This window comes from Tachysurus fulvidraco, chromosome 22, assembly GCF_022655615.1.
Source record: "Tachysurus fulvidraco isolate hzauxx_2018 chromosome 22, HZAU_PFXX_2.0, whole genome shotgun sequence".
Lineage (NCBI taxonomy): Eukaryota > Metazoa > Chordata > Actinopteri > Siluriformes > Bagridae > Tachysurus > Tachysurus fulvidraco.
The window spans coordinates 839543-866129 of record NC_062539.1 but is presented as its reverse complement, the minus strand read 5'-3'; the positions used below and the strand labels follow the sequence as shown (position 1 = coordinate 866129).

The 26587-nt window shown below is 39.7% G+C and overlaps 3 protein-coding genes across 4 annotated transcripts in view; all 3 read right to left on the bottom strand.

The window, feature by feature from the left end:
• Window positions 1-5713, bottom strand: part of ubxn7 (UBX domain protein 7) — a 12980-nt gene extending 7267 nt beyond the window's left edge. Inside the window, exons 1-5 of the mRNA XM_027137240.2 lie at window positions 5568-5713; window positions 2139-2292; window positions 1983-2050; window positions 1574-1639; window positions 1128-1240 (exon numbers count right to left, since the gene is read on the bottom strand). Of these exons, the coding sequence (XP_026993041.1) occupies window positions 1128-1240; window positions 1574-1639; window positions 1983-2050; window positions 2139-2292; window positions 5568-5673 (507 nt within the window). The 5' untranslated portion in view covers window positions 5674-5713. The remainder of the gene's footprint in view (window positions 1-1127; window positions 1241-1573; window positions 1640-1982; window positions 2051-2138; window positions 2293-5567) is intronic.
• On the bottom strand, window positions 2148-10116 carry LOC125139955 (ubiquitin-conjugating enzyme E2 W-like). The gene is given in 5 exon segments (XM_047806626.1): window positions 2148-2292; window positions 5958-6106; window positions 6196-6298; window positions 6441-6532; window positions 10046-10116. Coding segments are annotated over 4 exon segments (357 nt in total). The 5' UTR covers window positions 10061-10116; the 3' UTR covers window positions 2148-2292; window positions 5958-5959.
• Window positions 10117-10570: 454 nt separating this feature from the next.
• Window positions 10571-14109, bottom strand: LOC113636900 (ubiquitin-conjugating enzyme E2 W-like). 2 transcript variants are annotated; one of them, XM_027137260.2, is made up of 6 exons: window positions 13964-14109; window positions 12405-12496; window positions 12160-12262; window positions 11915-12070; window positions 11493-11577; window positions 10571-10838 (listed from the first exon to the last, which is right to left on the bottom strand). In XM_027137260.2, the coding sequence occupies exons 1-5, from the start codon at window positions 13976-13978 to the stop codon at window positions 11497-11499; spliced, it is 447 nt and encodes a 148-aa protein (XP_026993061.1). In that variant the 5' UTR covers window positions 13979-14109; the 3' UTR covers window positions 10571-10838; window positions 11493-11496. The 2 variants fall into 2 exon arrangements, with proteins under 2 accessions (XP_026993061.1, XP_026993062.1); XM_027137261.2 differs by having other exon boundaries at window positions 13972-13993.
• Window positions 14110-26587: the final 12478 nt, after the last annotated feature.

The following is a 26587-nucleotide window of genomic DNA, read 5'->3' as shown; positions in this document are numbered from 1 at the left end:
CATGTGTGGTGTGTGTGTGTGTGTGGTGTGTGTGCGGTGTGTGCAATGTATGTGTGTGCGTGTGTGTGGTGTAGCGTCTGGTACAGGTCATTTTAGATTTCATGTCCCAGGCACCCTAAATTTCAACATCTACTCCTCAAATGTGTTTCTTCTTTTAAGGCTTGCCTGACTTAAAATTATTTGCTATATATATTATATATATATAAAATTTCCTGACAAGGGTGTATTTTATTCATGTGTCAGAAACAACATTGTATTTAACATCAGTTATACTCCCATTACTGATCATGGCATGTTAATGTATACCTGTTCTAATGCTGTATGCCCCTTTAAGGTCTGATGTCAGAATGTATACGAAGCTATCATTTTCTTTTTACTTCCCTAATGAAAGTGCATCTTGTTTTGTGTTTCATTTTGTTTCTTTGCCTTTATAAGAACACAATATCGTATTAACCTCAGTTACCCTTCGATTACTGATCTATGTATGTAATGTACCGCTGCCTTCATACCGTCATTACCCTTCATGTTTAGTATCCAAATGACCACAAAATTATCGGTTACTCATCATACTAATTTTTGAGTCTAAGCTTGCCATTCCTTTCCTTCCTTTCTCTAGTTTCTTCTTTCCAGTCTCTTCCTCCCTTTCCCCAATTTTAATTTCTTTTGTTTTATTTTCCTTTCATTTTCGTTTTCCCTATTTCTTTTGTTTGTTTGTGTAGTTAGTTTTATGTTGTGTTTGTCTCATTCATTAAATGTCATAATTTTGAGCCACAGGTGATTTGTCTCTTGAGTCTCGCTCTCAAATTAAGGTACCTGCAACATCTGGTCTGAACTACATGCTCTATTAAGTTAATTTAATTTAAATTACGGTATACAGTAAAAGGAGAGCGAATCTTTCTTGGCCGGGAAGATACCGCCTTCATAGAATTAATAAAGGTTAAAGCGTAACGTTAATTCCAGTACGTTAATTTCAACTCAGCTTAAAATATTTGGAAGCCACTATAACACGTTATAGTTGCTTATAAATATTTACCTTGCTTCGTGAGCCAAAATCGCTACAGTGGTGTGTGCACGCATGTGTGCGTGTATGTGGTGTGTGCAGTGTATGTGTGTGTGTGTGTCCTCACCGTCTCAAAGCTGCCTTTGTGCATGAGCTCGATCGGGGGTCGGAAGAGATCAGCCAGAGTGCTCAGCTTTTTATCCATTGCTCCTCCGTTCCTCAGCTCCTGCTCCTGTCTGACTGGACGATCACATGTGTACACACACACACACACACACACACACACACACACACACACACACTTATACACACACTCCTTACACTACACACAGGATTTCCTTCACCTCGAACTCGCACTGGTGTCTTTTCCAGTATGTTTGTTGTTCAGTGTGTTTGCTGAAGCCTAGAAGCTGCTTTAAGATCTCTGGTGTGCTCCAGAGACCCAAAAGCAGTCTTCACTATTTTTTCCTTCACAGAACGGTGATGTGTGTGAAGGCTCTGATGTCATAGCTGAGTAATGTGATGGTCTCCTGTGTGAATGTTCTGTGTATCTTACCAGCTCTAGGAACTTACTGGTTTCAGTCTGGAAATCCCGAAAACCATCAAAGATGGAGCGAGCGGGTCTCCGTCTCTTCGGCACTGAGACGGGGGGAAAAAATAATGATTAAAATTACAGAATGTCTGATTTTCAGGGTAACAAGCTGCCAGTTCTGTCTGGGTTTATAAATTTATGAAGATTTATTTGGAATAAAATGAAAGTGTCTTGTAAAGGTAAGAAATGTTGATTAAATAAGGACGTGTGAAATGGTGTCTGATGATACACTTATGTAATGTACTGAAATAGACGGGAAAATGGATTCTAATAAGTAACAACAACTATGTTTATATTTCCCAGTAATAAATCATAATTATAGTCAGACTACCATGCAGCCATACTGACAGGATTATCGGATAATAATAAACGGATCTCTTCATGATTCACCTCCAAACAGCGGCTCCGGCTCCACCAGGATCTCCTGTTTCTGAGGGATCGGCGCTCGGACTTCGTCTCTGTCAGGATTAAAAAACACGGCGTCTGTTATTAAGTGAATACACGTGCTGTAACAGCAGCACTTCCAGGTGTTAAATTAATGCTCACTCTGTATGGCATCTGCTCCCCGAAGCTGTGGCTGAACTGGAGCTGGTGCTCGGCTCCTCTGGAACTCCTGCACCATCCAGAAACATGGTGACTGCCATCTCCAGGTTGTTGTTACAGGCCTCCAGCATGTGTCTCCCGACGCTCTCCGTGGCTCCTAACAAACAAAAATGCCAGAAATCTTCAGAGCCAGAAACAGGAAATATTGCAATCACACGATATCAGATCTAATAAAATTCACGAGCTCTCGCCACTTCACATTAAGAAGCTCTCATCGTGTGTCCTGCTGTGACTGTATTGTGTTTTGTAAACGCGTTTCCTTCCTCACCTCCTCCTTTCTAATCTACAATATTCACCCTTATATAGCCCTATATAACGGGACGGGACTAGTTTTACATTGGGTCGTTAGAGAAATTTCAGTTTCACAGACGTACTTTGTGATTTTAATCCCGTCCGAATCTGCCATGTCTGTCTTTTTCTCACACAAATCCCAGAGCAAATGACCTAGTGTTTTTCAGCAAACTCGGCGCTCCTCTGAGAAATCTAATCCCGTCTGAATGCGAATGTCTGTGATTGCCGAAAATGTTTTTTTCCAAAACGCGTTTTCTTGTCTGTTTTGGTCAACGTCAACTACCGTATTAACCCTAGCGCATTAACCCTATGCAGGTTTCTGCTTTCTGCACACCAATAATGGATGGAAATGTGTTTGTTACCCTGTGAAGAAATAAAAAAATGAAATCAACAAGAAGAGCCGAGTTACGTAAATTGTTAAGACTGGCTTCTGTAATATCAGTACTTTCATTTCTATAGTCAATTACATAATGTGAAAAATATATAAAAACGTATTTATTCCAGTGGATGTATAAGAAGTTCTATATAAAACCATATGATGTTAAACATTTTTTACATTATTTTTTTTTTTTTTGACCATACACAATCCACGCATCCTGGACATGTGGACTTATGCAACGCCCACATGTAAAACACAGACACTCCTACCTCCATAATAAACACAGAGATGTTAGTCCCATCCGAAACCATACATGAAATGACAGACGTCGGCTGAAAGAATTCGAACTCAAACGTCGTTTGGAAAACTAGTCCCATCCGAATAGGGCTTATGTTACACATCCATCCCATCTCTATCGCTCCGTCTCAATAATCTGCACACTCTCCTCACCTTCCCACGTGTCTATAAACTGTCATAACACTCATCGTATGCTTTCTGTTTGGTCTTCATCACGTCCCTCTTCACTCTGTGCTGATTCATTGTAATCTTGTCTTCTTTCTTCAGTCCTTTCTACGTCCCACTTCTTTTTAGTTAGCCTCTTCCTCTGACTGCTGTCCTGTACGTCCTCATTCCACCCCCATGTTTCATTTGGCACCTTTTATGCCAGATGCCCTTCCTGAAAAAACCCTCTTTATTTATCTGGGCTTGGGACCAGCACCAGCACAGAAATCACTGGCTTGCTTCCCCCGAAACTAGATTAGATGTGAACCCCTCACACACACACACACACACACACACACACACACACACCCACCCCCTCTTCTCCCCACACAGCCCTCACACACACCCTCTTCTCCCCACACACCCCTCACACACCCCTCACACACCCCCTCTTCTCCCCACACACCCCTCACTCACCCCCTCTTCTCCCCACACACCCCTCACTCACCCCCTCTTCTCCCCACACACCCCTCACTCACCCCCTCTTCTCCCCACACACCCCTCACACACCCCCTCTTCTACCCACACACCACACACACACCCCCTCGTCTCCACACACACCCCACACTCACCCCCTCTTCTCCCCACACACCACTCACACACCCCCTCTTCTCCCCACACACCCCCTCTTCTCCCCACACACCGATCACACACCCCCTCTTCTCCCCACACACCCCCTCTTCTCCTCACACACCCCCTCTTCTCCTCACACACCCCTCACACACCCCCTCTTCTCCTCACACACACTCTTCACCCTCCTGTCGTCTGGAAAAAGGTACCGAAGCATTCGGCCCTCACCACCAGACTGTGTAACAGTTTCTTCCCACAAGCCATCAGACTCATTAATAACTGAACTGAATTGAGCACAACACACACACACACACACACACACACACACACACACACACACACATATCATCTGTATGGACTGCACAGACCTACACCAAATACACACACTCCCAATATACATCCATCAACCTGTTTACATGCTGTTTTTGCACACTTTTTTGCTCTTTGCACACACACTGTCTAACATTTCAGTCGTTTGCTGGTTCGCACCATACTTTACATTATCTCATGTAACTGCTGCTATAACACTGTGTTTATTATAGTATTACTGCACACACAATATTGCTGAACATACAGTATTTACACTGTGCTGTTTCTGTGTATTGTCTTGTCATTTTTTGTCCATTAGTGTAAAACATTTAAAACTGCTTCTTTATATTTATAAGACTTCCCTGTCACGATGAATGCGACTGATTACAGTAGAACTACGCATCATGATCATTATTACATACATTATTTTAAAGTATTTTATATAATATTATAATTATGAATGTAATAATAGCATATTTTAAGACCCACATGAGACTTGCGCATGCGCAGACCCGGCGTCATTCGGCGCATGCGCAGAAGCGCCACACCGAGTCTGTGTGACGAAAAGAAGCGGCGAGTCTAAAAAAAAAAATCCGAAACGGCTTTAAAAGCGACATTAAGTGAAAGTCGAGACTGAAAACGTGCCATTTGTTCCGTTCCCACCCGTTCAGTACACAGTGTATACACACGTGCAGGACCGTGTTGTTTTTAATGGCCATTAAAACGCAAAAACAACATTAAAGACGTGATTTGTGAGTTGGATGAAATATGCGTGTGTTTTACACGCCGCCATGTTGTTCACGTCGCTGCTGCTGCTGACAGACAGAGAAGGTGATGGGATGTGTACACGTGTGTAGTAGTAGTACACAGGAACAGGGTGTAGCGTTAACACCAGTTATAAAGGCTGTGTGTTATAAAGGCTGTGAGTTATAAAGGCTTTATGAACAGGCTGTAACATTACCACCAGTTATAAAGGCTGTAACAACACTAAGGGGTGTTCTAGAGGCAGCAGGAGGATGTTTATCTGTCTACGAGTTTATTTACACTGTGGGAACCTGTGTACACCATCTACAGAACTTTATTGTACACACATGACTTTACAGTGTGTTTATTGTCCCTGTTGTCTACATTAAAAGGCGGTTAAATGACTTTCAGCTCCTTTTCTCCACCTGCGCGCGCACACTGAGGCTCAGGCACTGAAGCATCTGCAGCTTCTCCACAAACTCACTGTTTTTACTAACAAACACAATTCTTTTCATTCGCAGATGGAACATTTATAAACCCGGAAACCTCAACAATCTAGAAATAATCCACATATTTACCAGTAATGGCAGTAAACTGTTGAATTAACCCGTTCAGCCCCGGGCCTGAAGCGTCTCCGATAGCCGCCATCTTGCCGCCACTGTCAACAACAACGGCACTGCGCATGCGCACTATTGACCAACAGCAGCCCGCGAAGACAAGCGCGTCATCGACTCGGACCAATAATAATAATGATAATAACAACAGTAATAGTTATTATCATTATTATTATTGTACAAATAAATATATGCCGTTGGATTTTATATGAATTGGGATTCATAAGCTCCAGCTCTGATCCTGACCTTAGTTTAAAATAAATAAATAAAACTCTTTATCATATGTTTAACTCTATATAAATAAAATATGCTGTAAGAAAGCGGTGAGCAGATGTGTGTTTTGGCAAACTGTACCTTCAGCTGGATAATATGCTGATAATGCTAAAGCACCAGGACCGGACAGTCAGAACTGGAATCCAGTGCTCAGTTAAACTGGACAGACGGATGTGTCCGTTGCTGTCGACGTACGGATGGACCTTAATGTTCTCGCCGGTAAACATGACCTGTATGACATTGAGGACAGAAGTCAAGATGGAGGGCACATGAAGAAGTGATCAAAAACAGTGTGAGCACTGACACTTTTGAGGTTCACCTGAGGAGGTTCAAACGTTTATCAGCTGCTAAACATAAAGAGAAGCTGGAACTTCTGGCCCTCGTACTGGGTTCGAGGAGGGCCTTTCAGTTCTATAACCCACCTGGATACAAGATGCAAGTGAGAAACTGCCAAAACTGAATAAACACACTCATCAATGCTCTGTGTGTAAGAAACCACTGCATCCATAACAGTGAAAACCTTTCTGTATAAATCGTAAAATAAAACCCGAAACAAGCCCCTACTCGGTGGTTGTATTCGGAACTCTTCTTTCTTTCAGAGTCATTCCAGGAGGTGGATCATTCTGCAAAGCCAACCATTCATTCTGCAACCGTCTCTAGAAAGAGAAACAATAAATATAGAAACAATAAATATAGCTGAGAGCACAATTATGTACACCCCACCCCTTGGTACTAGCTGTAAGGAAGAAAAACACCACCAAGTTCTGATTCAGCAGTCAATCCTCAGTCTAATGTGCAGCTCTTAAAAGTTTGTGAACCACTTCAAGCTGCTCAGGTAATTAATTTTCCAGTCTCCTTATTAACGAGTGTTATACAATGTGTTCAGTCTTTTAGTCTTATAGTTATTTAAACACTTTCTTAGGTTATTTACAGAACCAAGATTTATACATCAAAAAGGAATAAAATTCGTTCACACAAATGAGTAAAAAAAAAAGATTGAATATTGAACAAAACACAAAACATTTCTACAACTAAAAAGATGCTTCCCAGTTCATTCTTTAAATGATTTGCTAGCATTTCTAAAAGAAAACAATACAAAAGCACCCTCATGATTAGTCTCACCATGGATAAATATTTTAATGTGGGTAAAAAATTGCCATGGTGAGTGAAATTCTTGGGAGCAAGCTCCAGAAATTGCAGAACCATTTACATACAGTAGTTAAGAAACAGAAATTAGAACAATTTACATACAATTGAAAAATGTGCAAAATGCTTAGTACCAGGTGAAATGTGAGAATGTGGAAAGGATGCAATGTGCTCATACATAGTCAGTACACACAATGTACTACTAGACATATTTACAATGCACACTACACATTATATACAGTATGTAATTATATATGTATATGTATGTATAAGTATAAATAGAACTATTATATATATAATGTAATGGGCAGCAATACTTCATCCCCGCTGATCCTCAACACCGGTGCTCCTCAGGGCTGTGTTCTCAGCCCACTCCTGTATTCCCTGTATACACACGACTGTACAGCCACACACAGCTCCAAGGTCATCGTCAAATTTGCTGATGATACAACGGTGATAGGCCTGATCACTGACAATGATGAGACGGCCTACAGAGAAAAGGTGAGCACCCTGACTAAATGGTGCCAGGAGAACCACCTCTCACTAAACATTGACAAGACCAAGGAGCTGGTGGTAGATTTCAGGAGACAGAGCAGAGAATACAGACCCATCACCATCGACAAGACACCTGTGGAGCGGGTGAGCAGCTTCAAGTTTCTGGGCATTAACATCAGTGAGGATCTCACCTGGGCCCCACACACTGACGCAGTGCTGAAGAAAGCACACCAATGCCTCTTCTTCCTGAGACGGCTGAGGAAGTTTGGAATGAGCCCCAGCATCCTCAGCACATTCTACACCTGCACTATAGAGAGCATCCTGACGGGCTGCATCACTGCCTGGTTTGGAAACAGCACCGCTGGCAACCGTAAAGCCCTGAAAAGGGTGGTGCGATCTGCCAGCCACATTGTTGGAAGTGAGCTTCCCTCCCTCCAGGACATCTACACCAGGCGGTGTATAAGAAAAGCTCGAAGGATCACTAATGACTCACTCCAGCCACCCATCCCACAGACTGCTCTCTCTTCTCCCCTCAGGAAGACGTCTCCACAGCAACCGATCCCGCACCAGTCGACTGAGGGATAGCTTTTTCCCTCAGGCCATCAGACTAATTAACAGCCATAACTAACACAGCATAGAGCATACTTCCACAATATGGTATGCTACACACTGCACTCAACTTCAACAGTTCAACACTGGACTACACACACACATGCACACACACACAAGCACACGCACACACTCCCTCCCACACACACACACAGACTCACACACACACTCACTCACACACACACACACTCACTCACACACACTCGCAGCTCTTTCATTGCAGGCTCCTGTCCGCAGATACAGACCTGTTCTTTAAGCTATGAACCCTTAAGGAACGCTTTTTCTGTGTTGATTGTGTGAGAATGAACAAACCCCAAAAAACGTTTTGCAAAATTTCTGTAAAGCTGCTTTGAGACATTGTTAAAAGCGCTATACAAAAAAGTTTTAGTTGAAAATTGTATTTTACTAGTTAAAGAGTAATCAAACATTTTTTTCTCTATCATTGTGATAACCTAAATTTCTTTTTGAACTGATTAATGGTTAGAGAGTTTTACTCCTAACCCTAAGGTTGTGGGTTCGAGTCTCGTACTGAGTTGCCCTTGACTGAGGTGCCCGTGAGCAAGGCAACGACCCCCCAACTGCTCCCCGGGCGTTGCAGCATAAAAGGCTGCCCACTGCTCCGGGTGTGTGTTCATGGTGTGTGTGTGCACTTTGGAATGGTTAAATGCAGAGAACAAATTCTGAGTCTGGGTCACTGTACATAGCTGTATGTAACGTCACTTAAAATAATTTCTAACACTATAATTTGCAAATGGTGTGCTTATTGATACTGCCCTCTAGAGGAACCAGTGGGAAATACAGGGGAATTTTGTCACTCCATGTTCATCTTATAATAATAATAATAATAATAATAATAATAATAATAATAATAATAAACAAAGTGTCAGACCAAATTATAAAGCATTCACCTGTTACACCTCAAAAGCCTCAATCAGAATTTAATAGAAGGGTCAAGTGGTTATTTTAATTATTGCCCCCAAGCTATACTTTAAAATGAAATATATTGCTGAACAGTAACAGTGCTGTTTAAGTGATCTGCAAAATTGTGTAGAATTCAATTATATGTTGCAGAACTTATATAAATAATATTAGAAACAGGTCCAGATCCAGTTGAAGGAAAATGTCTACAACACAGAGATGGGGGACTCGAGTCATATGCTCGAGTCACACACATTCAATTTAAAGGGATAGTTCACCTAAAAATGAACATTCTGTTATCTTTTTCTCACCCTCATGATGTTACCTGTATAAATTTCTTTGTTTTGATGAACACGGAGGAAGATATTTTAAGGAATGTTTGTAACCAAACCATTCATGAACCCCCTTCACTTCCATAGTATTCTTTTTTCCCCACTATGGAAATGAAGGGGGTTCATGAATGGTTTGGTTACAAACATTCCTTAAAATATCTTCCTCCGTGTTCATCAAAACAAAGAAATTTATACAGGTATCATCATGAGGGTGAGAAAAAGATAACAGAATTTTCATTTTTAGGTGAACTATCCCTTTAATTAATAATTTACACTCACTCCAATCATATCTCTCTCTCTCTCTCTCTCTCTCTCTCTCTCTCTCTCTCTCTCTCTCTCTCTCTCTCTCTCTCTCTCTCCCCAATAGTTAAGTTTTTTGATTGATGTGATTGCTGTTGTTATTCTGTTGTTAAAAAGGAAGGATCTAATTTAAGGATGTGTTCATGTCCCATTAAAAGGGAATGCCTGTTCAAAAAATGCCATTTGGATGCAAAGTAACCATTGTACTTAAATCATCAAACATACAGTACGTATGACTTGCCAGTGACTTGCTTGACTCAAGCTATGACTTGACTTGGATTGCTTGACACGAAGCAGTGACTTGACTTGACTCTCTCAAAAAATGGGTCGGACTTGCTTGAGACTTGAAGGTTAAGACTTGAGACTTACTTGTGACTTGAACATGTGTGACTCGCACCTCTGCTACAACATGAGAACTGAAGCAAGCCTTCACTCTGCAGTACACAGAGAACATTAAAGGTTAAATGCTGACACACATTTGCTGACTGATTTTAGTCTTTTAAAGAAAATCCATTTTCAAATTAAACCTCTTTTGTCCTGTAGCTCCATTTTGACCTGTAGCTCCCTACATTACCCACAATGCCTTTCCGCCATGTGCCAATATTGGTGCACTGGGGTTTGTCTCTTAAGTCAGCTCTTGCTACAGAGAGTGATTCTCTGTGAAATCAGAGCTACACACAATGGCAAATTCTGCAAACCAGAAATTTCACGTGGTTCAGGGTTTAGTTTTACTGTTAATTCTGTGCTTCAGGTTCGATGGTCAACAACAACGACTTTTAGATACAAATACAGCTTTAAATAGCTGGAGGTGGAGCCTAATGGGGGCGGAGTCATAATAAAGTAAATAAATAAAATAAATTCACACAAAACAGAGACACAAAAACCCTTAGCTGGTTGAGTGCATACAGAAAAAGAAGGTTTATTATTTATAAAAAATGGTTTTGCAAAAGCAAGTCTTACATTTATCTACTCATCTAAAATAAATGTTTTATTCCGTTATATAATTGACATGCCTGGACTGACTGCCTTTACACAAAGACTTAATCATTGCACAAAACATCAACCTGGAAAGAAAGAAGTAGAAAAATAAATTAAAAAAAACAACTGCTTGTCTGCTGATATGGTGCCAGTGCCAGTCCTGGTGGTGAGGCTTATTCAGAACCTGTGAATAATGAGAATGACAATGAGACACTCAACTAAACACGAGGACCAAAGTAGTGAGAGCTTGTGGGTGATGTTGTGAGGAAGTCGAGCTGTTTGCTGCTTTGTTATTGTAACAAACGGCTAAAAGAAAGATGCAGAATTATTGTCCAAGGAACAAACTGTAAGGAAGCCATATTGCTAATCCTAATGCGCAGTTACAGGTTCAGAATAAATAAGTAATCATGATGCACTGCAGATGAACGGCGCTCGGTAAACTAATCCCTAACCGGATCCCAGAACCAGTACCGGCTCCACTGGGTCAGAGGAAAAGAGGTAAAAAGTGATCCTGCGCTAATCCCACCATCTATAAACCCTCTAAGCACACGCATCATCTGTGTTTCTCAATGAGCACACGTGGAGTTTTACATTCCTTTAGTCAGATCAGGTTTTTTTTAGCTTGCTGAAGTGTAACGCTCCCAAAACGCCGTTTCTCTAAAGAGGTCCGCTCATATTCCCGTTGGACTGAAAACTGCCAGTGTACTGTGTGTGAGCCTGGTTATAACTGCTAAAAGTCCCCATACTACTAACACGTGTCATCTGTAAGGAGACATAAAAAACAGCACGCTGGGTTACTGTACAAAAAGGAAATAACAGCTGTGAACAGATCACTCACCGTGCTACCACCAACACCACCACTTTCTCTTCTTTGGGGAGTTATTACATGTTTGTACGTCAGAGGAGTTATTGGGTGGACGACGCTACAGAGAGAAGAGCAGAACTCAGAAACACAACAAAAAACCACCACCATTTCAACCACCTTTTTGTGTTATTTCTGTAAAATAAAAGCACTTTACACAAACCCCCCACTATTAATAAAATGCTGCCATGAATGAAACATATGGGGAAAAAAACAGATCTTTAAGTTACCACTAGAGGACACATTATAAACTCTGGAGACTCGAGTTCATCCCATACCTGACCAGACCAGTTTCTACTAGTTATATGCACCAGTAGAAAACCGGTCGAGCCTAACAAGCTGCAGCAGTGGCGGCTGTTAGACTGTTCAATTCAGGTTTATATCAATGTGAGACAGACCTTCACACTCGCAATGCATAGCATGCTGATAATGCTAAAGCACCAGGACCGGACAGTCAGAACTGGAATCCAGTGCTCTGTTAAATTGGACAGACGGATGTGTCCGTTGCTGTCGACGTACGGATGGACCGGAATGTTCTTGCCAGTAAACATGACCTGTATGACATTGAGGACAGAAGTCAAGATGGAGGGCACATGAAGAAGTGATTAAAAACAGTGTGAGCACTGACACTTTTGAGGTTCACCTGAGGAGGTTCATACGGGTATCGGCTGCCAAATGTAAAGAGAAGCTGGAACTTCTGGCCCTCGTACTGGGTTCGAGGAGAGCCTTTCAGTTCTATAACCCACCTGGATACAAGATGCAAGTGAGAAACTGCCAAAACTGAATAAACACACTCATCAATGCTCTGTGTGTAAGAAACCACTGCATCCATAACAGTGAAAACCTTGCTGTATAAATCGTAACATAAAACCAGAAACAAGCCCCTACTCTGTGGTTGTATTCTGAACTCTTCTTCTTTTTAGAGTCATTCCAGGAGGTGGATCATTCTGCAAAGCCAACCATTCATTCCGCAACCGTCTCTAGAAAGAGAAACAATAAATATAGAAACAATAAATATAGCTGAGTGCATAATTATGTACACCCCGCCCCTTGGTACTAGCTGTAAGGAAGAAAAACACCACCAAGTTCTGATTCAGCAGTCAATCCTCAGTCTAATGTGCAGCTCTTAAAAGTTTGTGAACCACTTCAAGCTGCTCAGGTAATTAATTTTCCAGTCTCCTTATTAACGAGTGTTATACAATGTGTTCAGTCTTATTTAAACACTTTCTTAGGTTATTTACAGAACTAAGATTTATACATCAAAAAGGAATAAAATTAATTCACACAATTGAGTAAAAAAAAAAATTGAATATTGAACAAAACACAAAACATTTCTACAACAAAAAAGGTGCTTCCCAGTTCATTCTTTAAATGATTTGCTAGCATTTCTAAAAGAAAACAAAACAAAAGCACCCTCATGATTAGTCTCACCATGGATAAATATTCTAATGTGGGTAAAAAATTCACATTTTTCTCCCACCTCAAAACTGTGGAGATGATAGTGGACTTTAGGAAAGACCCCCCAAGACCCCCACCCCCCACCCCCTACACACACACAATAGCCACCAGCTTGGTGTCATCTGTGGAGACCTTCAAGTTTCTCAACACCTGAAATGGGAGTCCAACATAAACACCATCATCAAAAAGGCCCAGCAGAGGATGTACTTTCTACATCAGTTAAGGAAGTTTGGTCTGCCACAGGAGCTGTTGATGTTGTTCTACACTGCAGTCATTGAATCTGTCCTGTTCACATCCATCACCATCTGGTTTGGTGTAGCAACAAAACAGGACAGGAACAGACTGCACCGCACAGTAAAAACAGCAGAAATAATAACTGATGCCCCCCTGCCCACCTCCCAGGACTTGTACGAAACAAGAACCAGAAACCGGGCAGTAATAATCACCACTGCCCCTTTACACCCTGGACACAACATCTTTCAGCTCCTCCCTTCTCTCAGGCGCTACAGAACTTTGTTTACTAAAACTGCCAGACACAGGAACAGTTTCTTTCCCCAGACAATCACACTGATTAACACCTCACCATCATTACATTCACTGCTTCATATCTATAAGTGCTGCATTATTAGGACTGTCAGTCATCACATCATCTGTATATATTACAGACTACTGCTCCTGTATATTGTACTAAAGTATAATATTACACTATATTGTTATTTACACTCTCACACTTTATGTACATAACTGATCTGTTATATATTCTGTATTAAATATGACTATAGAATATGACAGATCAGTTATGTACATAAAGTACATGGTAGTGTAAATAACAATATTGTGTAATATTATGCTTTTTATACAATATACAGCAGCAGTAGTGTGTGTAAATTATACAGATGATGTGATGACTGACAGTTCTGAATTGTAATGAACATCTCCCTCTAACCTTTGAATTAACTCGATTTGTTTACTACAGTTCTGCTACTCACCTGCATACCTGCCATGTTGGAACTCCCTAAGTTCTAGACGTGTTATTTTTCTACCTACGTCTGTATGTGCACAAGTCTCACCTCCTGCTGCTTATAGGCTAGTTTTAGTTCTATCCTGATTCCAGATTGGCTATTTACCACCCAGTCCTACAGAATCAGAATCAGGATCAGGATCAGAATCACGTGTATTGGCCAAGTGAGTCGACACAGACAAGGAATTTGGTTCCAGATGTTTGTGACTCTCAAAAGTACAGACATAAATAACATTACACTATACAATACAGACATAAATAACACTATACTGTACAATATAGACATAAATAACACTATACTGTATACGGCTCACAGGGAGCCTGTGCCTATCTCAGGCGTCATCGGGTATCAAGGCAGGATACACCCTGGACGGAGTGCCAACCCATCGCAGGGCAAACACACACACACACACACACACACACACACACACACACACACACACACACACACACACACACTCATTCACACACTACTGACAATTTTCCAGAGATGCCAATCAACCTACCATGCATACAATACAAAAATAAATAACACTACCATGCATACTATACAAGATATTACAGACTATACAAGAAATACAGATGTGATACAATAGACAGAATGAGTATTAAATATGAATATAGAATATGTAACAGATCAGTTATGTACATAACGTGTGGGAGTGTAAATAACAATATTGTGTAATAGTATGCTTTTGTACACTATACAGCAGCAGTAGTGTGTAATATATACAGATGATGTGATGACTGACAGTCCTGATAATGCAGTACTTATAGATATGAAGCTGATTGTGGAATGTATTGATGAATGTAGCTAACGGTAGCTAAGTGGCTAAGGTTAGCTAATCTAGCTAACGCTAGCTAAGTGGCTAAGGTTAGCTAATGTAGCTAACGGTAGCTAAGGGCTAAGGTTAGCTAATGTAGCTAACGCTAGCTAAGTGGCTAAGGTTAGCTAATGTAGCTAACGTTAGCATGATAGGTGTAGATCAATAACTCTGTGTATGTGATCTGGGTTTATTATTCTCAATTTGGGAAATCGATTAAAAAATGTAGAAATTGCTAAAAAAAAAAAAAAAAAAACAACAACAACCCAGTGTAAGGAAACTTATTATCTGTAGAAATAATGTCAACAGGGAATCTAGTAGTTTAATTAAACACTTTTTTTGTGTTTCAACAAATAAATAAATAAATAAATAAATAAATAAATAAATATTATTTTGAGTTGTCTGGTTGGGAAATAGGGTGCACGGTGGCTTGGTGGGTAGCACGTTCACCTCACACCTCCAGGGTCGGGGTTCCATTCCTGCCTTCGCCTTGTGTGTGTGGAGTTTGCATGTTCTCCCCGTGCCTCGGGGGTTTCCTCTGGGTACTCCGGTCCCCCCCAGTCCAAAATCATGCATAGTAGTTTGATTGGCATCTCGGGGAAAATTGTCTCTAGTGTGTGATTGCATGAGTGAATGAGAAAGTGTGTGTGCCCTGCGATGCTTTGGCACTCCGTCCAGGGTGTATCCTGCCTTGATGCCCGATGACACCTGAGACACAGGCTCCCCGTGGGAAATTAATTTGTATTGACCCTAAAAATACTCCTATTGACTCCAAAAGGTTGGAGAAACTTTGCGTTGGCAAAATTATGATCAAGGTGTGTCGTATAACACCAGGTGGAATAATGTGGTGTTTATAAACTCCATCAGTTTTGTAATATCAGGAAACTGTATTGGACACTTAGGGAATGGCTACTGAGATGTGGAAGCCTTGTGTAAGTGTAACTGGTGTAAAAAACAAACTCATTGATTTAACCTGACCCTTGGTTCTTGGTAACCCTTCCTTCTGTGTATATATATATATAATTTTAATTTTTTTGAGATTGGTTTATTCATGTTTTATATCTTCCTATTTTTTGCAGAAAGAATGGTTTAGTGAACTCCATAAAATTTTGTTCCTATATTATTGTTCACTAGAATATAGCTTTGAAAGTAACAGAACTTTTCTTTGGGAATTTGTTTGGGGAGGGAATGTTATCGGTGGGACACTTCTACGGGGTTTCCTCTTATACCTCATGCGGTCGCCTGAGGCGTTCAACGTATAGAGATCGGCTGATTGACCATTATATTTCAAAAACTGCTTTTGAAAAAAAGGTTGTTTTCAGCGTGTTAGTGTTAGTAAGACATGTTTAATTGCTGTGAGATCTGTGTCTCTGTCAACTGTCATGATTGACCGTCATATGGCACGCGGTCTGCTTTAATGCTGTTCAGATGATAATAACGGGGTTCCAGAAAGTTCTCTGCTCTCAGCTACAGCCATGTTTTCATACAGACCTGAAGTGAGACATTAAGTAGTTGTAAAGATCCTGAAATCTTACATCTCTCTCTCCATCTCTCTCTGTGTTTCTCTCTCTTTCCATCTCTCTGTCTCTCTCTCTGTGTTTCTCTCTCTCGATCTCTCTCTCCATCTCTCTGTCTGTCTCTCCCTGTTTCTCTCAGTCTCTCTCTCTGTCTGTCTCTCTCTCTCTCTGTCTCTCTCTGTCTCGCTCTCTGTCTGTCTCTGTCTCTCTGTCTCTCTGTCTCTCTCTCTCTCTCTCTCTCTCTCTCTCTCTCTCTCTCTCTCAATATACCTGAGCGGAAAAAACAAAATTGCTCATAATACAGACTGAGTCTAAACTAATCTGCTCCAGACTTATTAACTCAAGAGTACTGATGGATATTAATTTCTATAAAAGTATGAATAACTTGCACGTTTCATTCAGTGTGGTGTTGTAACAATGTTCTATGCGCTGTTATTGAAGGAGAACTAAGCTTTGCACCAGAGCTAAGCTGATGATTATTATTATCAGTTAATTTGGATTATTTTAATAGTCTTATTTATTTATTTACATATTTATATAGTTATTGAGTCATGCTGATTGTTGTTTAACACAACTTGTGCAAATAAAGGAAAAAAGTCTCTGTCTTTCTGTCTCTCTCTCTCTCTGTGTGTTGGTCTCTGTCTCTCTCTGTCTCTCTCTTTATTTCCAGGACAATTCTCGAAATGGGAAACATTCTATCTGCCCACAAGGGTTACATCAATTGTAAGTCAGGTAGCACAACTGTGAAGGACATGGAGTCCTGGACAGAATAATTATTGATTATCATGTAATTAGTCATTAGATGCAGAATATGTAAAGTTTTCCCACAGGTGCTTATCTGGATGGTGAACGGAGAGCAGGAGGAGATAATAAATGGTGTGGTGGAGGCAATTAATGGAGAGGAGGAAATTGATGCTGTGGTGGAGGAGGACAATGGTGAGTCGCTCCAGTGATAAAGCTGATCACAGCACACTAAGAACAGGAAGTATGACAAAGCCTGTTGAAGTACATTAGATAGAAATATATGAATAAGGAGTAAATAAATAGTACATGGATTCTTTTTCAAGTGTTTGATTCATTAGCAGCGTGTAAGGTATCTAACCTTTTGTGCAACACACACAGTCTGTAAGAAGGATGGGTTATTGGAGTGGAATGAACTTCAGCTAAATAAAACATCATGTCAACATATTATTCAGTACCCACAGTTCTATCCGATGTCATGAAATACTTAATTACTGAAACTGAAATTAAGGGTATTTTCACACCTAGTTCATTTGAGACCTTCAAACGCTCTCGGAGTGGTTCAGTGTGTATATGTGAACAGACCATGTGATCTGAGACCCCTTAAGAGGACCCAGAAGCGAACTGCACTCAGACCACCTGCGGAGGTGGTCTGAGTACGGTTCGTTTGTGGTTCGATTTGTGTGTGACATGTGAAAGCAATGAGGTCTGATGATCAGAGAATGATGCTTTGTGTTTCGATTCGCCAAATGGCCCTGGAGGCTTGCCATACCTGCAGCCGTGTTCCGTCACCGTGACTGCTGAAAACACAAAACTTTTCGCAATAGCATGTCGGAGTCGTGTGGTCTTATGAAGAAAGCTGTGCACTTATTGATATTTGGAAAAAGGATGGCATTCCTATGTAGCGATTTTGGCTTGCGAAGCAAGGTAAATATTTATAAGTAACTGTAACGTGTTATAGTGACTTCTAAATATTCTAATCTAAGTTGAAATTAACGGTAATGGAATTAACGTTACGCTTATTTGGTCTGTTCGTCCGGCGAACAGTCCATGTAACCTTTATTAATTCTATGAAAGCGGTATCTTCCTGGCCAAGAAAGATTAGCTTCGCCTTTTACTTTAAACCGTAATTTAAATTAAATTAACTCAATAGAGCATGTAGTTCAGACCAGATATTGCAGGTACCTTAATTTGTGAGCGATACTCAGAGACAATCACTTATTTGGCACAAAAATATGGCATTTATTGAATGAGACAAACACAACATAAACTAACTACACAAACAAACAAAAGAAATAGGGAAAACGAAGATTAAAATAAAATAAAACAAAAGAAATTAAAATTGGGGAAAGTGAGGAAGAGACTGGAAAGAAGAAATTAGAGAAATGAAGGAAAGGAATGGCAAGCTTAGACTCAAAAATTAATCACACCCTAACTGGGAAATCGTCACAGAAACTTAAATTCACCTTATGATTCAATGAAAGATTCCTACTTAACATCACGCATCTAAATTGGTTGGTAAAGGAAACGGTTACTTGCACTGGCTTACTGCACAAGAGTCCGGATGCAACAGAGAAATCTCTGAAGGTCAGTTAGGGTGGGGTCAGACGTTCTTCCAAGTTCTCCTGAAGATCAGAGCAGTTGTCGTTCTTGGAAGTGAAGCTTGCTGGAACCTCATTGAAGGAAGATGGAGTCGTCTCCAAGCTGTTCCGAAAGTCTGACCACGGATTAGTGGTGTTTGTGACAATTCAAAGGTCGCGAACTCCACCCATCTTTGGGGAGATGACCAATACTTCGGTCAGGATTTTGGAGGGAAAAACTCCCTTTGTTTCAGGTGTCTGTGGGCGTGGTTTAGCTATCAAACTTTTAGATGACTTTAAAGTTTGATCCAGGGTGTATTAAGACGGTATGGCGCCTTTCGTGCTCAAATAAAATACACCGTTGTTTAAAAAAACGAGTAACTGATCATTTTGTGGTCATTTGGATACTAAACATGAAGGGTAATGACGGTATAAAGGCAGTGGTACATTACATACACAAATCAGTAATCGAAGGGTAACTGAGGTTAATACGATATTGTGTTCTTATAAAGGCAAAGAAACAAAATGAAACACAAAACAAGATGCACTTTCATTAGGGAAGTAAAAAGAAAACGATAGCTTCGTATACATTCTGACATCAGACCTTAAAGGGGCATACAGCATTAGAACAGGTATACATTAACATGCCATGATCAGTAATGGGAGTATAACTGATGTTAAATACAATGTTGTTTCTGACACATGAATAAAATACACCCTTGTCAGGAAAGTAAGGAGCAAATAATTTTAAGGCAGGCAAGCCTTCCTTAAAAGAAGAAACCATTACAAAAAGGGTTATAAGAATGAGAACCTTAGAGTATCTTATCTTCGGGTTTTATTAGTAAACAGAATGTCTCATTGTGTTTTGTGTGTGTGTGTGTGTGTGTGTGTGTGTGTTCTGTTTGAGGGCCCCTATGAGTTCAATCGGAGGAGCCACATGGGGTTATCTGGTCTTTGTGTAGGCTCCAGACATTCTGGAGCCAGGTGTGTGTGTAAAACTGGGTTGCTCATCGGTTAATTGAGGAGTAGCTGTTGAAATTTAGAGTGCCTGAGACATGAAATCTAAAATGACCTGTACCAGACGCTACACCTATATCCACTATTCTCAACAAATACTATACTGGGTTCTCTTTTGAGTCCACCATATTGTGAACACCAAACGGACTGAGGTCACATTCGGCTAGTTCCTGTCCTGGTTCACTTTAAGTGAACTGGGTTTGGTTCTTTTAAAACGAACTATATGTGAAAACACCCTAAAAGAGCTATTTTCCTGTTCAACCTTTTTTAACATGATTATAATTTATTATTTTATCCTAAAGTGTTAAATATGACGTATTGGTCTCCTGATAACAGATCGGGCTGCTGTGGTATAAGTGGAATAAAGCGCTGAATGGAAATGTTATGCTATGGGAAAGTTATCAGTAACACTTTGCATCATGCTTGAGGCATTTCTAACAGCATTTAAGGGCCGGTTGACTTGATTAAATATTTCTCTCTGACCTCAGCCAACACAAGATCTCACTAACTTGTACATTGCTTGCCTTTTCTTCCCCCTTGTAGAATGCCCTATTTGCATGGAGCCATACACAGGGGATGTGACGGTGCTCCCCTATGGTCAGAAATTCCATGACCACTGTACAGATGAGTGGTTTGCAGTGGTAACTCTCTCATCATCTAATACTTCACGTCCCTTTCTCCTTATTGTGCTTTAGTCTGCTGGTAAATTTCAGCACTCCTCACTCCATTCTATACATCCTCACCTCCATGTAATCTTCCAGAGGATATTTTTGTTATGGCTGATCCACCACATTTTACATAGTAAATTAGCTTGAAATTCAGTGTTTAGACTTTAAAGTAGGGCTGGGCGATATGGCTGAAAACTGTTTCACGATAACAGTGTATCATATCGGTCGATATAGATAATTATTTATAATTTTTTATGACCCATTTAAAATAAGGACCAGGAGAAAAATCTATTACATTTAAACATTTTTATTTGAAACTTGATCAGAATCCCCTCAGTTATTAAGACAGAAATGTCAACAACCAGGAAACCTCCAATAATTATAATGTAAACATGAGTCTAAAGTCACAATGAACACTTAACTATTATCTCAACATTGAAGGTGCAAAATGACAGAAAATGTAAGAAATGCTTAATAAGGTAATAAAATAGTGTGAAGTGTTAAATATAAATTTATTTATTATATATGAATTTAGAACAGCGTAACAGATATTGTGTCATCGGGTAGGTGTGGCCTATTTGATAATCTAACCCTAACTGTAGTTTTTGGTTGTTTGTGTTTTGAAAACAGCTTAACTGTAAGGTAATAAAGCATAATAGATATAAAATATAAAATCTACCTGTATGACTGTTTTGTCCATTATCCATCGTAGGTTTGCTCTTTTTTTAGAAAGACGAGACAACGATATGGCGCAACCAATCCTGATACTGTTACATGATTGGCTGTTAGCTTGTCACTCCCTACGTTGCTAGGTTATAAGAGAGCAAATGCCTTTGTTTATGCAACCTCGGTTTTCTTCCGACGAAGAATAAAAAATATCGAACATTTTATCGAACACATTTTTTTATTGATATCGATCATGTGTCTATCTCGATACATATCGTTATCGTTTTATTGCCCTGCCCTAGTTTAAACTCTTACGGGCCGCCGTGCCGTGCACGGCACGGAAGTAGAAGTGACCACTAGGGGATGACCCAGAAACAAGCTTTCAATTCAATTCTTTAAAGCATCAAATCCTCCAAAAACACGAAAAAACCTATTTACCTAGTAAAGTTTATACTCTCAATAATTTTTTAAGCCCACACACAAAGCACAATATGATTCACAGCCTTCATACAATTATAAAAAAATTTCGGACAAAACTGACCTAGGTGTCGCTAGACCGGTTTTTCCCTTACCTTTAGACGCGTCTCTTTCTTCACTGGGGTAATATATTCCAACACAAATAATCCACAAAAATCCACATAGGTCCAAGGAATTGAAGTCTGTAAGCCTTTTAATCCAAAAAGCTCTGGTTGCGCCGCAAATATTCCGTTAGTGTTCTGAAAACTGGAAACAGAAGTGCGCCATCATCTCGTTTTGCCGCTCTAACTCCTAATTGGGATATTCAAAAATTCAAAGTCTATGTCATATTTATAGCCCAGGTCCTAACGAATCAAATAAGCCCTCATTTGAGCCAATCGGCGCTTGTATGGCAGAGATAGACGGCTGAGAAGCCAATGGTGGCATGACCTAATTTTTGGGAACCCGCATTTGACTAACAATTACTCCGTCCAATAGCAATGAAATGGGCCGGGACCTATACAGCCGTTTAGCCAGTAAGCAGACGATTCCAACGGTATATGACATGCCTTACATTCTTTGCCTGTGTCTGCGTGAACTGGATGCGCAGAAGAATTCTTGCGTAATCCCTGACCTTTTGTCCCTCTCACAGCTCAGGGTGTCAAGTTACAGGCCTGTTTTCACAGCAGACTTGTAGACAGAGAGTCCCTGTATGTTTATGGCCTTTCAGACTGAGCCTGCAGTCTTTTAATTCAAAGTTATACAGTAAACAAGTACACAAAAACGCTGCACCAGATGACCAGGGCCGTAGAAAAATATTCATATAAAATCCATTTTTGGGTCTTTTGACTTGAAATTTTTTTTTTGGTGAAAGCCAAGACATGTGGCTATGACTCTCAGTTGTTGGTTTGTCCCTAACATGTTCCAGAAAAATAAGATTAATCAGTTTATCAGAAAAACAACCCAGGCGGAAATGAAAACCTGCATTCAAACCCCTGTAACTTTGTGCCAGTAAGGCCTAGAATCAAACTAGAGAATCTCTTCTTTCAAATGAGACCAGGCTCACCCCTGTGTGTCAAAGTATGTGGGAGCTGTACCACTTTTTGTTGGACAATGGATATAGGCGGAGGTCCATAAGAGGTTTTAAAGGCACACTGATATTATCATGATATTATAGGGGTCAGTTTTCTATATCTCATATTTAAGATCACACACATTTCACTAAAGGTAGTAGATATTCTATACAGTCTTAGCCAAAAGTGTTGGCACCCCTAAAATCTTTCCAGAAAGTATTTTTCACAGAAAAGTATTGCAATTACACTTTTGTCTGTACACATGTTTATTTCCTTTGTGTGTATGTAAACAAAAAAAAAAAACAGGAAAAAGCAAATTTGACAATTTCACACAAAACTTCAAAAATGGGACAGACAAAATTATTGGCACCCTTTCAAAATTGTGGATAAATAAGTTTGTTTCAAGCATGTGATGCTCCTGTAAACTCACCTGGGGCAAGTAACAGGTGTGGGCAATAAATATCACACCTGAAAGCAGATAAAAAGGAGAGAAGTTGACTCAGTCTTTGCACTCACTAAGCAATGGAGAACAGAAAGATGAGAAGAGAACCGTCTGAGGATTTGAGAACCAAAATTGTGGAAAAATATCAACAATCTCAATCTTACAAGTCCATCTCCAGAGAGCTAGATGTTCCTTTGTCCACAGTGTGTAACAGGATCAAGAAGTTTGCAACCCAAGGCACTGTAGCTAATCTCCCTGGACGTGGACGGAAGAGAAAAATCGAAGAAAGGTTGCAACGCAGGATGTCCAGATGGTGGATAAGCAGCACCAAATAAGTTCCAAAGAAATTCAAGCTGTCCTGCAGGCTCAGGTGCATCAGTGTCAGCACTAACTGTCCGTCGACATTTGAATGAAATGAGATGCTGACACAGAGACATAAAAAAGCAAGAATTCAGTTTACCAAAATGTATATGAGCCAAAATCCTTCTGGGAAAACGTCTTGTGGACAGATGAGACCAAGATAGAGTTTTTTGGTAAAGCACATCATTCTACTGTTTACCAAAGACCTAATCAAAAGAACACAGAACCTACAGTCACATATGGTGGAGGTTCAAAGATGTTTTGGGCTTGTTTTGGTGTCTCTGCCACTTGGTGCCTCTACTGTGTGCAAGTCATCATGAAATCTGAGGATTACCAGAGGGTCACAATGTAGGGCCCAGTGACAGAAAGCTGGGTTTGTGTCTGAGATCATGGGTCTTCCAGCAGGACAATGACCCCAAACATACTTCAAAATGCACCCAGAAATGGTGGCAAGAAAGCGCTGGAGAGTTCTGAAGTGTCCAGCAGTGAGTCCAGATCTAAATCCCATTGAAAACCTGTGCAGAGATATAACAATTGCTGTTGGGAAAATGCACCATTCCAATATGAGACCTAGAGCAGTTTGCAAAGGAAGAATGGTCTAAAATTCTGGGTGAGAAAGTGTAAGGAGCTTATTGATGGTTATAGGAAGGTGTGCAACCAAATATTAAGTTAAGGGTGCCAATAATTTTGTGTTTTTTTTTTGTGTTGTTTCTCCTTGTGCTTTATCTCTGTGATGTAATACACACAAAGGAAACAAACGTGTGTACAGCAAAACGTGTAATTGCAAAACATTTCTGCGAGAAATTCTTTATTTTCTGGAAAGTTTTCACACATATATACATACATATATATATATATATATATATATATATATATATATATATATATATATATATATATATAAGATTAGAATTTTGTGGATTATTTTATTTTCATCTGTAAATCCTTCCATCATTAGGTTTCTGGCAGTTTATTAGTGAATGCACTTTACCATGATATCATGTCTTTGTGGCTGTATTTAGTAGTTTTTCCTAATTCCTTGTTGCTTCAGTAGAACTTCACACTCACACACACACACACACACACACACACACACACACACACACACACACACACACACACACACACACACACACACAAAGCACACAGAGCACCACAGCTGTACAAACCCAATTTCTAAGCCTTCTATAAAAGCATGTTATTGTATTTAATGATGCTGGGAACAGATGATATTGATGTTGGAACTTGTTGGAAAGACATAGAATAAAATCTTCATTTTAGATTATTGTATAATCATTTGTTAACATTTCAGTTTTAAAATAAGGACAGAAGGTACAGATGTGTAACTCTGTGTGTGTGTGTGTGTGTGTGTGTGTGTGTGTGTGTGTGTGTGTGTGTGTGTGTGTGTGTGTGTGTGTTTCTCCACAGTTTAGAAGATGCCCTCAGTTCTGACCGCACACAGTCCAGGATCCAGCTGGAAATGGGCTCTTGGTGACTTGAAGGACATGTGGATGTAATGAAGGTGGTTATAACATATGGAGTTACAAACAGGAAACAGAATAAATACAAATAACTGATGAGGTGATTCTGCTTGGTGAGTCAGAAGTGAGTTAGAACATAAGATTGTGCAGAAAATGCAGAAATTTGAATATGATAAAAATGGATGAAGAAAGCGATTTATACAGAATACAATATGGTGTTGTCATATTTATCAGATACACCTACACCTGTCTGTGTGTCCTTACTGACAGCAGCCATCTGCTGGTATATTTTTCAGTTACCCTTCTGCCTTTTCCTGTAGAAAGGGACAATCTCCACCATTTTAAGGTTTTACTGTAATATAAATTTGTATTATAATCCATCCATTTTCTGTAGATCTTATCCTACACTGAGTCACAGGAAACCTGGAGTCTGTCTCAGAGGCACAAAGATGGGGATTACCTTCTGACCAATCAGAATCATTCAACAATGCCAACCCAGTCTCACGGCAGTTCGCAGAACCAATTTAGCAGCCATGCAGAATATCATGACTTTGATATAATCTGGTTTTAAAAATATGCTATAAACAGGATAGGAAGTGTTTTTGTTATGAAAATGAGCTTTATTATGAGTCTCGTACATTAGTCTCGTACAGAACAAATGATTTACTGTTGATGAAACTTTTAAGACTTCTGTGTAATTTGTAGTAAGCTGAGTGACATAAATAATTTAGCGCTCCTAACAAATGACAACGTTCTCATAGCAAAAGAAAGTTGGTAGGTGAAGAAAACCTAGTCAAGAAAGCTTAACAAGCTCATGGTGATGAAGCAGCAGCAACGTTTTTACTCCTGTTTCTGTGCAGAAGGCAGAAAACACAGTAAAGGGTAAGAGCTTACATTCTTACTTTCATTAAAGTATTCTTACATTATTCTTACATTATTTACTTAAAACACATACTTACTTATTTATATTTCAATTTGCACATTCATACTGTCTATATTATATATGTGTTTGTGTCTTGTCAATATCATTCTGTTACACTGTGGAGGTTCTGTACTGAGACAAATTAGATTAGATTAGATTAGATTAGATTCAACTTTATTGTCATTACACATATAGCAAGTGCAGGATACAGTTTGTACAAGGTTTAAATAAGTTAAATAAGGTGGTAATATAGAAGTAATTTACAGATGTGTGTGTATTATGAACATAATATACAGATGGCTATAATTATAACTGAAATTTACAGAAGGATGTAACAAAATATATGGCTATTACTATAAATGGTAATTTACAGATAAATATATATGTACTATGAACATAATATACAGATGAATATTAGTACAAACTGAAATTTACAGAATGGTATGTGCTATAAACAAAATATATGGCTATTAATATAATATATTGCTATAAACAAATCAGGTGGATATATGCAATGGTAAGGCAATGGTGAGCAGCAATGCAAACAAAGAGTGTGTGCAAGTGAGCATAGTTTGTGTAATAGTCCATTAGTGCAATAATGTCCATTTTGTAAACAGTCCATTAGTGCAATAACGGAGTGTGAGATGTAACAATGTACGAAGGACATTGACAGTAGGATCAGCGAGTGGCAAAGTTCAATAAAGAGACAGCTCTTTCCTCATATGTGTAAACATACCTGGCAACAAAGAGCTTTCTGATTCTGGGCTTTACTGCATACGTGTGCAATTGGCATTGCAGTCAGACATAAACGTAATGAAAACGTTTCTCAAAGGTCTTGGAAATAA